The sequence below is a fragment of the Fusarium flagelliforme genome (genome assembly GCF_020744385.1).
Source record: "Fusarium flagelliforme strain FIESC 12 MPI-CAGE-AA-0113 chromosome Unknown B0J16scaffold_3, whole genome shotgun sequence".
Taxonomy (NCBI): domain Eukaryota; kingdom Fungi; phylum Ascomycota; class Sordariomycetes; order Hypocreales; family Nectriaceae; genus Fusarium; species Fusarium flagelliforme.
In genome coordinates, this window is record NW_025763505.1 from 1,340,536 (window position 1) to 1,351,881 (window position 11,346).

Below are 11,346 nucleotides of genomic sequence, written 5' to 3' on the forward strand. Positions count from 1 at the left end.
CTCCTCTCTCTCTTTCTCTCCTCCAAAATTTTTATCTTCTCTTATTGCCTGCTTTAGTTAGCGAGAAGCAACAAGTGTGGCCGTTTTTGAATCTCGCAAGTTGGTTGATTGCCATTCTTGATGTCTTTTTTCTTGTTTCGCCTTCTCTTCTCTTGTGACGAAAGACCATACCTAAAAGCCTTTGCCCCGAGTTTCTTTCCAGTTGATTCTTGTCCCTGCGGTTGACTGCATCGGGCCCGCAATTGACATGTCAATCATGAGCCGCAAAGACAAATGTCGGGAAAGACTCTGCTATTGTCATACGCCAACAAAGATTGATTTCAGCCTGGGCCTGGAAAGATAAGATAACTGGTAGTTTGTTGTTGCAACTGCAACCGCAACTGCTACCTGACTTTGATCGAGTGACCTGCCCAGGTCAGGAACAGCTCACTCACTATTACTGCTTTACTGTGCAAGATGCCAATAATGGACGCCAGACCACCAAAAACACCAGTAACAAACCGCAAGAGCTATAGCCAGGTAAGGAACGACAAACAAATATTGATTTCCTAAGGCCCCGTATCCAGCCCAATCCATCATCATGTACAATTAGCTACCGGCATCGAGACATACCTCATTACCTTACAAGGGTCATTTTATATCATTCATTGCTCTGCAACACATTACTTCCATACACAAAGCTAATAGAAAAGCCTACAGGCGCCTTTGTCTGCCCGTCTTGACCCCGAGCGTCGTCGTTGGAGCTCAATCAATGATCAGGCTGACTACATGTCGTCCTCCAAAGGCAAAGGCAAAGGTGAGACCTTATCTTGAGCACTGTTCAGAGACGCAGACCAACTTACAACGTATAGCCCCTGCTACCAACCCTGAACAAGACTCTCAACCGCAGTCGCTATCTCAACTGCAACCTGGGCCTATCACATACAGAAAAGGCAGGAAGTCATTTGCCCCTAGGATAGGGTACGATGCGGATTGGCTGCGTGAAATGTGCGATAGTATCCGCAGTAATCTGCACGATGGACGCCCTGAGCCCAGATGGGAAGAATTGATGGGCTTTCTGAAAGCAGTCTTGAGGGACGAAAATGACGGTAGTCGCGCCATAGAATTCGAGACTATTCGGAACACTCACCTGGACAAACTCATATCGGAAATTATAAATCCGAGATATCGACACCCCAGAGTACCGACGAGATTTACAACAGATATCCAGCTGGCAGAACGTCTAGAACGCAAATGGATCGAGCGGTTTCGAGGTCCCTACTTCCATATCGAGCAGCATCGCTATCGCGAATTATCCAGACACGGCCGGCTCAGAGATGTGACGTTGAATCTTGATGCTGAAAACCCCGAGGACCGCTGGCAAGCCAACGATGGTGAGACTCTATCAGAGATGGAAGGAAATCTGGAGATCGAACCTGGGCAGTAAGAAGACATTGAACCTAGGGAATCGAACTATTGCTGACATCCATGTGTAGCTGGTGGCTCAATTTGGCTTGCGCACATCGGGATGGTATCGTCGGTAGCAACCGCGAGAAACCCACCAAAGGGAAATATGGAGTTGCCGCCCTACCGTTACTGACCGGGCAAGAAAACATTGATTATGACGACGGAGCCATAAGATATGTCAGACAAGGTAGAATCAGAGACATACATGTTTCGCTCATATCTCAAGTGGGAGCTACATTTCGAATCCTTCGTGGGTATCGTCTCAGAAGCCCCTTTGCGCCAAAAGCTGGTATACGTTATGATGGTTTGCAAGTTTCCCTGACTATCGGACAACTACAGATTTCTAACTTGCAGTAGATACACAATACGCCGATATAGTCAATGGTTTAACGAAGTCAGCGAAAGGCACCATATGATGCTGACTCTAGAGAGAGTTAGCGACCAGCAACCGATAGAGGACGTCCTTAATATACCCCGTCCATCTGAGTTGGACGACTGGGACCTCTACCAGAAATATGAGAGCGAGTTAATTAAGCAGAAGAGAGGAGACAAGGCCTCTCTGGATTAGAAGTTGAAGATGGCACAGGAAAAGGTCGACTTGGAGGAATACCAGCAGTCCAATGACTTTCGCAACTCGTTGGTTTACAAGTTCAAGAAAGGAGGGCTTCTGTAATTTGGTAGTTCAAGCATGATAGAGCGTTGCATTGCAATGAAAGACTCGGGTCTGGTACCAGATACTAATAGATCACTAACTCAATAATCAATACTGAACCATCTCTACTACTACGAGTGAAGTATCGACTAAATATTAACGTTCAACGAAACCAACATCATAAATCAAAGGGCACGGCCACATTAGGAAGTCTTCAAGGGTCCATGGCGGGGCATGACTCCCCGCCACCAAAGCTACCTACTACCTATGCTGTACCATGACTGCAGCAAATTGGATTCTTCTTCCTCTTACACGACAATCTCTATAGAAAAGATGGGCAAAAACGACAAGAAGGGTGCTGACAAGGGCGGAAAGGCCAAGGGAGGAGACAAGGGTAAAGATGCCAAAGACTCTGGCTCCGGTGGCAAGGCAAAAGGTGCTCAGAGCATCAACGTTCGTCACATTTTGGTGAGTCGAGTCGCAGCACAGCTCCCACCCCGCCATTACAACGCTGACGAGCTTCAAATTAAAGTGTGAGAAGCATGCCAAGAAGGAGGAGGCTCTGGCGAAGCTGAACGACGGTGTCAAATTCGACGAAGTTGCGCGGGAGTTTTCAGAGGACAAGGCAAGGCAGGGTGGTTCGCTGGGTTGGAAGACCAAGGGCAGCTTGGATCCCAAGTTTGAAGAGGTCGCTTTTGCTCTTGAACCAAGCACAACAACCAGTCCCAAGTTCGTCGAGGTTAAGACCGGCTTTGGATATCACATTATCATGGTGAGTTTTGCCCATGGCAGAAAACTCTTGGCATTTCTTCTAACATCGATTTCAGGTTGAAGGCAGAAAGTAGATGGCACAGGCTGGGAAACCTACGCCAGTCACAAGAGATACACATACGAAGCAATTTGATTATCAGATGATGCCCAATTTTTTTTATTCCTCTCAATGCAACATGGCCATGAGACGTAAGACCCTAAAACCGTTTTTAGATGCCAGTCGAAGTGGCTAGAGTACAGTATTTCTGCGTCAAGCGGTCCCGAAACCAAGCCCGCATCTCTAATCTCCGTCACACATCCAACGCCGATTAAAACCCTTACTGCTCGGTCTGGAAGTAGTTGAGGAGGATGGATCGCTCCTGAGACTCCTCACCCCAGTCCTTAACAACGACGCAAGAGCAGTTGACGACCTTGCGAGCGTTACCCTCACGGTCGAGAACGCCTGTTGAACTTGTTAGCACTTTGATTATACTTGTCGTCATATCCGGTAGGGTTGTAACGTACAGAGACCGGCCCATTCGCCGAGCTGCTTGCCGTCGGGGATCTGGATGAGAGGAATGTTGTGCTCGTTGCAGAGAGCGACAACAAGCTTCTTGTAGGCCTCCTCCTCGCAGTTCTCGTTCAGGACACACATGTGAGCCTGGCGACGGTCAAGGGCCTTGGAAGCCTCACGGAGACCACGGGCAAGACCGTCGTGCATGAGAGAGAGCTTCAGGACACCCTTGAGAGCGTCGAGAATGGACATCTGGCCCTTAGGGGCCTCGCCGGAAACCTCAACAACATCGGCGACCTCGGGGGTGTTGTCTTCTACGTCCGACTACATCGCGAACAAATATTAGCCAACATGTCGATTTTGGGTAATTATTTTCTGATTATCCCCCCACTGACGTAGCAAATTGGCACTCTCCAGGTCGCGCTCGCAGCCTGGGCAGCGCAATTGGCGATCAGAGGGCGGAACAATGTCAAAAACTCACCATCTTGAATATTTTTTGTTCTCGTCGGGCGATCCTCGAAGATTCTAAGTGTATCAAGGAAAAGTTGGAAGGGGGGGTTGATTCGTGATCTGGAAATGTCTTCGTTTAGTTTGACGGGGATTTGCCGAAATCTAAAGGTGCGACCCTTAGGGCAAGTGCACGGACCCACATTCCGCACAGTTCTTTCCTCGTCTCCATTCGAGGTACGCTTGGATTTTTTTTCTGCCTTTCCGATTTTCGTTCCTTTACAGTCTTCACCAAACGACCAAGTCAATTTCTCAAGGTATGTATGACTTACGCTGACAGCGAGTCGAATCGATAAGGATGATGCCTTTTACCATGGCAAGGGAGAGCAATCGAGGGCGTCGTCGTTGAACGTGAAAAGTAAAAACCCGATCTTTTCAACAATGGCCGGAAAATATACACATCACGGGCTGGCGATTACTCCCTCGATACGCTTCTCCTCTTCAGCATTGGGCGGCAGAACCCTCGCGATCGATCGTTGAGGGCACTCTCCTCGCTCAGGGAGCCTTTGGAAGGCTAACATCGATCTTGGTAGATACCTCATTTCCCGTCCCGACTTGAGAATCTTGTCTAAAACACCGCCAAAATGGTCCGCACTTCCGTCCTCCACGATGCGCTCAACGCCATCAACAACGCCGAGAAGGCTGGCAAGCGCCAGGTCCTGATCCGACCTTCTTCCAAGGTCATCATCAAGTTCCTCCAGGTTATGCAGCGCCACGGTATGTACTACGAACCTTTTTCTCATCAATATCCACATGTTCGTTACCGTTCGTTTGGTCTCCACTATTCGACATGACACATGGCCGACGGTCCAACTTCACCATGACCATATCACCATACGTCGTCGAATCCTCTCCCATCTATCTCCAACATTCGGCATGATAACTAGGGCGATCGTCGATACTGCACCACGACTCCGCCCCTATAAATTGCCGATAGATTCAACTCGGAGACCTTACACGTTTTTCGGATTCCTTCTCATGATGTCTAACGTTTAATCTTACGAAACATTTCTTTCTAACTCTTTCTCAAGGATACATTGGCGAGTTCGAGGAGGTCGATGACCACCGATCCGGCAAGATCGTTGTCCAGCTCAACGGCCGTCTCAACAAGACCGGTGTCATCTCTCCCCGCTACAACGTCCGTCTCTCCGAGCTCGAGAAGTGGGTTGTCAAGCTGCTCCCTGCCCGTCAGTTCGGCTACGTCATCCTCACCACCTCTGCCGGTATCATGGACCACGAGGAGGCCCGCCGCAAGCACGTCGCTGGCAAGATCATTGGTTTCTTCTACTAAAAAGGGACGGGATACCAATCAAAAAGTGATTTAAAAAGAAATCGGCAATCTCGGCGTTAAAGGCGGATGATGACTAGGACCGATGCGATTATATAGCCAAGTTGCTTATCGCACACGCGAGCATTCGAATTGAACCTTTACGAGATGCTCAAACCTATAGTTCCTTCCGTTGTGATGTGATAGTCAAGACTTGTGATGAATTTGTGTGATAACCCGAGTCGAGGTTACACAATGCTCGAGTGGTACAAATCTTTCGGTTGATAGCATTGCTTTGTACCTTGTCCGGTCTCAAAACGATGTGAGCTTAAAACATTAGTATAGCAAAATATGTACTAAGATGGTATTCTACAATAAATCCGATATCCTATCTTGAAGGTTGTCTGAGCTTCTCTTAGTACTATGAGGCTCAAGTCGTTGTGGCAACAAAGTACCTGCAGCACCGTTGTTTTCTTTTCAGAACATCAGCCAATGAGAACGCTTAAGCCAAGACTGCACTACCTTGAGCGTCTCATATCAATGCTCAGCTTCGTTCCGAGACATCAAGTCCGGCTATGACTTTACGACTACTGAACGTTCTTATTGATTTCTATTGAGACTATTAGCACTGAAGGTTATCAGACTCGATTTACTGTCGACTTGAAATGTGTATTTGGCATAGAGGCCATATACAAACATGATTTCTCTCCTATCATTTCGCGGCTCTCAACGGCGTCAACTCTTATCCATTGCAGCTCTGGTATTATTCTGTTTCTGCGCTTATAGTCTGTTGAGAATACCGCAAGAAAAGACAAGAGAGTATCAAATACAAACGCCGGCATCCTCAGAACCATCATCATCAACAGTGCCAACATCACAAGATGAACCTCTCGTTGAGGGAAGCTCACAGCCGAAACAACCTCCTAACCCCGAAGTTCATCCCATCAAGTATCTCACCAGCAATGCTCAACAGGAGTTCGAACAACTCAAGGCTCGACAATCAAAGACGCTTGATGAAGCGGTTAAAGAGTATCGACGACGATATGGAATGCCACCGCCTCCTCATTTCGACAAGTGGTTTCAGTTTGCAAAGGACAACAATGTCAAACTTATTGATGAGTTCGACACAACCTATGATCTCATAACGCCTTTCTGGGGACTGAAACCTAAAACTATCCGGTCTCGAGCCAGAGAGGCATTGGGCTTTGACAACGGGTTGATTGGAGTGTCTATCCGAGACCACAAGATCACGTATATCGAGAATGGCGTCGAGTGGCAGCAAAATGCCACAAAGGGAATGATGAGCAAGTTCCTCAAGTATTTGCCGGACATGGATCTTGCCTTCAACTTCCATGACGAGTCTCGTGTTATTCTTTCTCATGAAGACTTGACAAGATTGGTCAAGATAGCCAAGGAGAAAAACATGCCTGCAGCTTTTTCGAAGTCACAACTTGCCAACGATTTTACTCAGACCAACAAGGAGCTTCATGATGGAAAGTCGTTTGAGGAAACAACTCTAACACGGTTCAACTCCTTTGCCCACCAGTCAACCTGGGCTCATTCTCGCCTGTCCTGTCCACCCGATACACCAGCTCGATGTCTTGAAGAGGAAGAAACAGTTGATCATCGAAGCAGATACGGCATGAGTGATCTCGGATTCGTCTATAATACAACTGCCATGTCTGATATCTGTTTATCGCCTAGCCTCAAGTCCAATTTTGGTTTCTTCGGTGGCCCAAACACATACAGAATTGTACAAGATCTCTTTCCCATCTTCTCACAGTCCAAGATTTCATCTTACAGCGATCTTGTGTACCCTTCACCTTGGGATTGGGCCGCTAAGGTAGAATACGACGAGGAGATGGACATGGAGTGGACCAAAAAGGAGAGCAAGCTGTACTGGCGTGGTTCTACAACAGGAGGTTACAGCCGCAATGGTCGCTGGAGACATCAACATCGCCAGCGTCTTGTTCAGAAGCTTAATGCGCGGGATCAAGCCCAAATCCTTACAAACCAAAAGGAACCATCCTGGGGAGTTAGTGAGGTTCCACGAGGCGACTACAGCGACATGGTTGACGTCCACTTCTCCCATATTGGCCAATGCGATAAGGGTGACTGTGAGGCGCAACGGGCCTTTTTCAACGTCACTGAGGCTGTCGATCAGCAGGATGCCTGGTCCTACAAATACCTTCTTGACATGGACGGCAATGCATTCTCGGGTCGGTTCACTGCCTTCCTTCGCAGTCGCAGCCTGACCTTCAAGCTCGCCGTCTTCCGGGAATGGCACGCTGAGTGGCTTAAGCCATGGGCGCATTACGTCCCGCTCAGTATACAAGGAGACGACTGGCTCGAGGCCGTACGTTTCTTCGAGAGTGAAGAAGCTGGTCGTCAAGAGGGTGAGCGCATTGCTGCTGCCAGTCGTGAGTGGGCGAACCAGGCTGTTCGCCAGGTCGACATGGAAGCATGGTTCTTCCGCTTGATGCTAGAGTAGGTTCCCTATATGTTATTCTATGATGTTTCTGAACAGGCGCTAACATGATATAGATATGCTCGAGTGATAGACGACAAGAGAGATATCATCGGCTATGATAGTAGCAGCGCGAACACCAAGCTACCGAAAGGGAAGACGGAAGGGTGAACGAACTGAACTGATTGAACGACGCACACGCATATGGATTTTGGAAAGCATAGAGGTCAGGATAGCTATCTCTCAAGGTATGGCGTTATGGTTGGTTGCACCAAGACATCAAGATATCAGCATTATATTAAGCAAGTCTCCAGATAGAGTGTACATGTAGAGTGTTTAAAATGTCAATTTTTACTACGCCTGAAATCTATGATTAATGAACTTGCACCACAATCCCTGGAATCGTTCAGTGGACGATGAAAACCTAATCATCGTCCTCACCTTCAGCATCACGTTCTTCAGAAACCGACCTTGAGCGACGGGCCGCTGGGCTGCTGCCCCGGTGGTCGACGTCCTCTTCACCTTCAGCGTCCTGGCCCTCATGATGCTCCTCATGGTGCTCCTCCTCTTCCTGTGCTCCTCCAAGAGGGTGGTCGTGGTGCGACTTTATCATGTCACGAACCTCTTCAGTGGGGTCTTCAACTGTAATATCAAGTTGATCAATGACCTGTTCCTCGTCGGCGATACCAATGTTTCGTGCTATGTTCTTGGTTCGTTGAGGGCGGACAACAGACTTCTGCTGAACAGGGTAATAGTACACAGCCTTCTGATTAGGGTAGAATGTGTCCTCATTGTATGACAAGATGATCTCTTCATCATACTTGGTTGCTGCTTCGAACTCGACCTCTTGAGCCGTCTCGTAGCCTCGAAGTCTACGAAACTGGAAGCAACCTCCAGCGTCTGACTGGTGGGTATAGAGCTCGTCTTCGTTGTGGTCGGCATCCTCGACATCGAATTTGCGACGGAAACGTTCACCGGCAGCAGCTGAAGCTGCAAGATAGTATTCGTAATTCATCGAGTTTTGAGGCTTAGGTACGTTGTCAGGATCTTGCTCGTGAGCTGCTATAGCAGCCTCGTACGCTTCTTCCTCTTCTGGTGACCGATCGATGGGTTTGAACAAGCCGCTCAGAAGACGTCTGTCGTATTGCTTTGTGCTGACCACAGGGGCTTGGTGGAATTTTATTGTGACATATGCGCCGGTATCAGGGAAAGCGTCGAGATCGGGAATAAGAGGCGAGACATCGACCACCTTGAGATGCCTCTTGCTGGGGTGTTTGGCGCGTTTGGGGTCATTGAATTCTTGTTCTGCAATCTCGAAGCCCTTGTCGATCTTGCGCTTGATGGCGTGAGGAGAATCGGCAGCAGGTTCTGGAACACGTTTGTTCTTGTTGGCCTTTGTAAGCATAGCGCGAGGAACGGCTCCATCCTGGCGCTTCGAGCTGCCTGAAGAGATGTATTCTGTTCGGCGAAGGAAAGAAACATTGGCTTCAGCGGCTTTGAGTTTTCCGAGAGCGGCGATGGGTCTTAGGAGCGGTCGATCGTGAGGATGAAGAGCAGGAGGGTGAGCAGGAGCTTGAATAGCTAAAATGAAGTCAGATACACGAGATTTCAACACGAACAGGACGTAACTCACATCGTTCATCGCCATCAAAAACGCCTGGCATGCCCACTAGGTCAAGGGGCATTCCAAGCTCGGCATCTGCCTCAATGTTTAGTGGTTGCTCCCTCGCAAGTCGCGAGGCGAAACCCGGCGTCGTGTACTGTCCACTTGCAAGGCCAGTATTAGGGATGTCAAGCAGCTTCGGGGGGTGCGGTGGTGGAGGAAGCGCATTGGAGTATCGAATTCGAGCGATGAAGTCTTGATGAACCATGCGCTCACCGGGGCGAGAAGTTGAGGACGACATAATTATAGAATTGGCGACGAACGCCGGAGAACGGTTTGGTAAATTTGTATCGTCGCGATGCGTTCAAAAGGAATGAGAGCGCGGTTCGTTGTTAGTTTTGGGTTGCTAAGTTGAATGGAGAAGCTTAAGCGCGAGCGCGGCTGAGGTTCGAGGTCGGAAATCTGAGAACTGCGGCGCGAGGCTACTGGCCCGTCCAAGCTCCACGCTATATGCCTCGACCTATATATAATCGCAACTGCTAAAACACATAACAGGATTATCGAACTAGAACTGATCTTGATGTAATGCGATCCAATTCCCACAAAATTTAGAATTCGCGGCCAATTTATTTCGTATAATGGCGATGGTCAGGTTTCGGTTGCAACTTAACCTAACAAGTTGGAACTGCCCGAACAGCTCAAATAACATGTAGAATAGATGAGAAGGTATCTTGAATCGTATAAATTGTCATTTCCATTAGATGATTCATCTGCCCTGTTTTTCATGGCCCCAAGCGCATTCAAATATATATAGCTAGGGTGCGTTCGTTCCAAACAACCCATATCCGTTATCGCCGAACCCCTTTTGCATTGCATTGTAGCCCGTCAATTCCGCCTCATGATTGTAGTACACGCCCTGGAACACACATTGTATTATGGTGCAGCTTTATAAAGCTGGCCTTCGTGGTAATACAGGACACGCAGGTGTCTCGCGAGTCGATTCACCTGTCGTGCTGAAGAAGAAAGTAGTCCTGAAAGCTTCGTTCGTCTACGAACTGTTCTTGGCGTAGTTCTTCTTGCCGACGGTGAAAGGGACGTAGCGGTACTTGATCATGTGCTGAATTTGCTTGCGCACTATCGACTGTTAGTCTTGCGGTGATTAATCACTTATACAGGCTGAACTTACTAGTCAAGAAGAAAAGAATGAACCAGTACATGACAAGGACGGGCCAGAAAACAGGCACGTTAAAGACCTCAAACCAACTGCAAGTAAAGCCGATGACGATGGCTCGGGTGGCCCAGTACCAGAACTTGAACTCGGGAAGTCGGCGGATGAAGGGCTTGAACTCCTCATCAGACTTGGTAGGGAGGGTGCCCACGGAGCCATCCTCCATGTCATTGTCGGCCTCTTCGTTGGAGGGATCGAACTTGGGTTGCAGGAAAGCGAGGAACAGATTCAGAAGGTAGATACCGAGCGCATAGGCAACTAGACATTAATTAGTATTTTATTTGTGAAGTTGCGGCTAAGGACAAAGCATACCGATGTACCAGCCCTGCGCAAGTAGGATTCGCAGGAAGAAGAGCATGAGACAAACGACGGTACCGATCCATCTATAGAGGACGAAAGGGGTAGACTGATCCAGCAAAGCTTGGTATTTCTATCGCCATCGTTAGAAGAGTCGCGAGATAGGATAGTTGGCGTTCAAAGACGTACTCGCTGGATCTTTGAGGTATGGACACTGACAGCCTCGAAAGGTGTCTGTTCAGGTTCTGGCGCATTCATCTTGAATAGAGGGTATCGATTCGCGGCAGTCGATCAAAGTAGGTCGATTAATCTGAAGGGATTTGGTCGCAGGTACCGAGCCAGGAGTCGAGTCTGATCGTGGAAACTGACGAGGATAGTTTCGCAAGGTCTGATTGATGCGGAGAGAAAAAGAAGGACGATTATAGAGATAGGCTCTAAATGGGGCTCTGAACTTTTGTTGGAGATAGAGATACAGCCACGTAACGTAAGGCAAGGTAATATTTCTTAGCTGCTAAACATCCGGCCCTTTGCCGGACAAAGGAGAACCTACTGGACCGTTGACAGGCAGGTTGTTTGGTGGCCTCCCTTGTTAATCTACAATCCTATTGGTGATTA

The 11,346-nt window shown here is 48.4% G+C and overlaps 7 protein-coding genes across 7 annotated transcripts; 4 read left to right on the forward strand and 3 right to left on the reverse strand.

Annotated features, from left to right (window-relative positions):
* Positions 1–35: 35 nt before the first annotated feature.
* Positions 36–2,218, forward strand: B0J16DRAFT_337182 (PUA-like domain-containing protein). The gene is made up of 5 exons (XM_046127325.1): positions 36–519; positions 700–796; positions 852–1,422; positions 1,476–1,754; positions 1,804–2,218. Exons 1-5 carry the CDS (start codon positions 457–459, stop codon positions 2,012–2,014), a joined length of 1,221 nt encoding a protein of 406 aa, XP_045984356.1. The 5' UTR covers positions 36–456; the 3' UTR covers positions 2,015–2,218.
* Positions 2,219–2,431: 213 nt separating this feature from the next.
* B0J16DRAFT_382325 (peptidyl-prolyl cis-trans isomerase PIN4) lies at positions 2,432–2,943 on the forward strand (the record flags this gene model as incomplete). The annotated part of the gene is made up of 3 exons (XM_046131229.1): positions 2,432–2,566; positions 2,631–2,870; positions 2,926–2,943. The coding sequence occupies 3 exons, from the start codon at positions 2,432–2,434 to the stop codon at positions 2,941–2,943; spliced, it is 393 nt and encodes a 130-aa protein (XP_045984357.1).
* A 67-nt stretch (positions 2,944–3,010) lies between these two features.
* Positions 3,011–3,949, reverse strand: B0J16DRAFT_337186 (50S ribosomal protein L30e-like protein). Its single transcript, XM_046127326.1, has 3 exons — positions 3,844–3,949; positions 3,374–3,686; positions 3,011–3,311 (listed from the first exon to the last, which is right to left on the reverse strand). The coding sequence occupies exons 1-3, from the start codon at positions 3,844–3,846 to the stop codon at positions 3,187–3,189; spliced, it is 441 nt and encodes a 146-aa protein (XP_045984358.1). The 5' UTR covers positions 3,847–3,949; the 3' UTR covers positions 3,011–3,186.
* Positions 3,950–4,453: 504 nt separating this feature from the next.
* On the forward strand, positions 4,454–5,160 carry B0J16DRAFT_265450 (ribosomal protein S8; the record flags this gene model as incomplete). The annotated part of the gene is made up of 2 exons (XM_046123396.1): positions 4,454–4,586; positions 4,901–5,160. The coding sequence occupies 2 exons, from the start codon at positions 4,454–4,456 to the stop codon at positions 5,158–5,160; spliced, it is 393 nt and encodes a 130-aa protein (XP_045984359.1).
* A 431-nt stretch (positions 5,161–5,591) lies between these two features.
* On the forward strand, positions 5,592–7,930 carry B0J16DRAFT_302005 (glycosyl transferase family 90-domain-containing protein). The gene is made up of 2 exons (XM_046124620.1): positions 5,592–7,623; positions 7,681–7,930. Exons 1-2 carry the CDS (start codon positions 5,834–5,836, stop codon positions 7,772–7,774), a joined length of 1,884 nt encoding a protein of 627 aa, XP_045984360.1. The 5' UTR covers positions 5,592–5,833; the 3' UTR covers positions 7,775–7,930.
* Positions 7,931–9,673, reverse strand: B0J16DRAFT_370407 (RNA polymerase II-associated). The gene is made up of 2 exons (XM_046130362.1): positions 9,237–9,673; positions 7,931–9,184 (listed from the first exon to the last, which is right to left on the reverse strand). The coding sequence occupies exons 1-2, from the start codon at positions 9,505–9,507 to the stop codon at positions 8,028–8,030; spliced, it is 1,428 nt and encodes a 475-aa protein (XP_045984361.1). The 5' UTR covers positions 9,508–9,673; the 3' UTR covers positions 7,931–8,027.
* A 259-nt stretch (positions 9,674–9,932) lies between these two features.
* Positions 9,933–11,321, reverse strand: B0J16DRAFT_337193 (retrieval of early ER protein Rer1). Its single transcript, XM_046127327.1, has 4 exons — positions 10,921–11,321; positions 10,747–10,864; positions 10,393–10,692; positions 9,933–10,340 (listed from the first exon to the last, which is right to left on the reverse strand). The coding sequence occupies exons 1-4, from the start codon at positions 10,987–10,989 to the stop codon at positions 10,255–10,257; spliced, it is 573 nt and encodes a 190-aa protein (XP_045984362.1). The 5' UTR covers positions 10,990–11,321; the 3' UTR covers positions 9,933–10,254.
* Between the last annotated feature and the right edge of the window lie 25 nt (positions 11,322–11,346).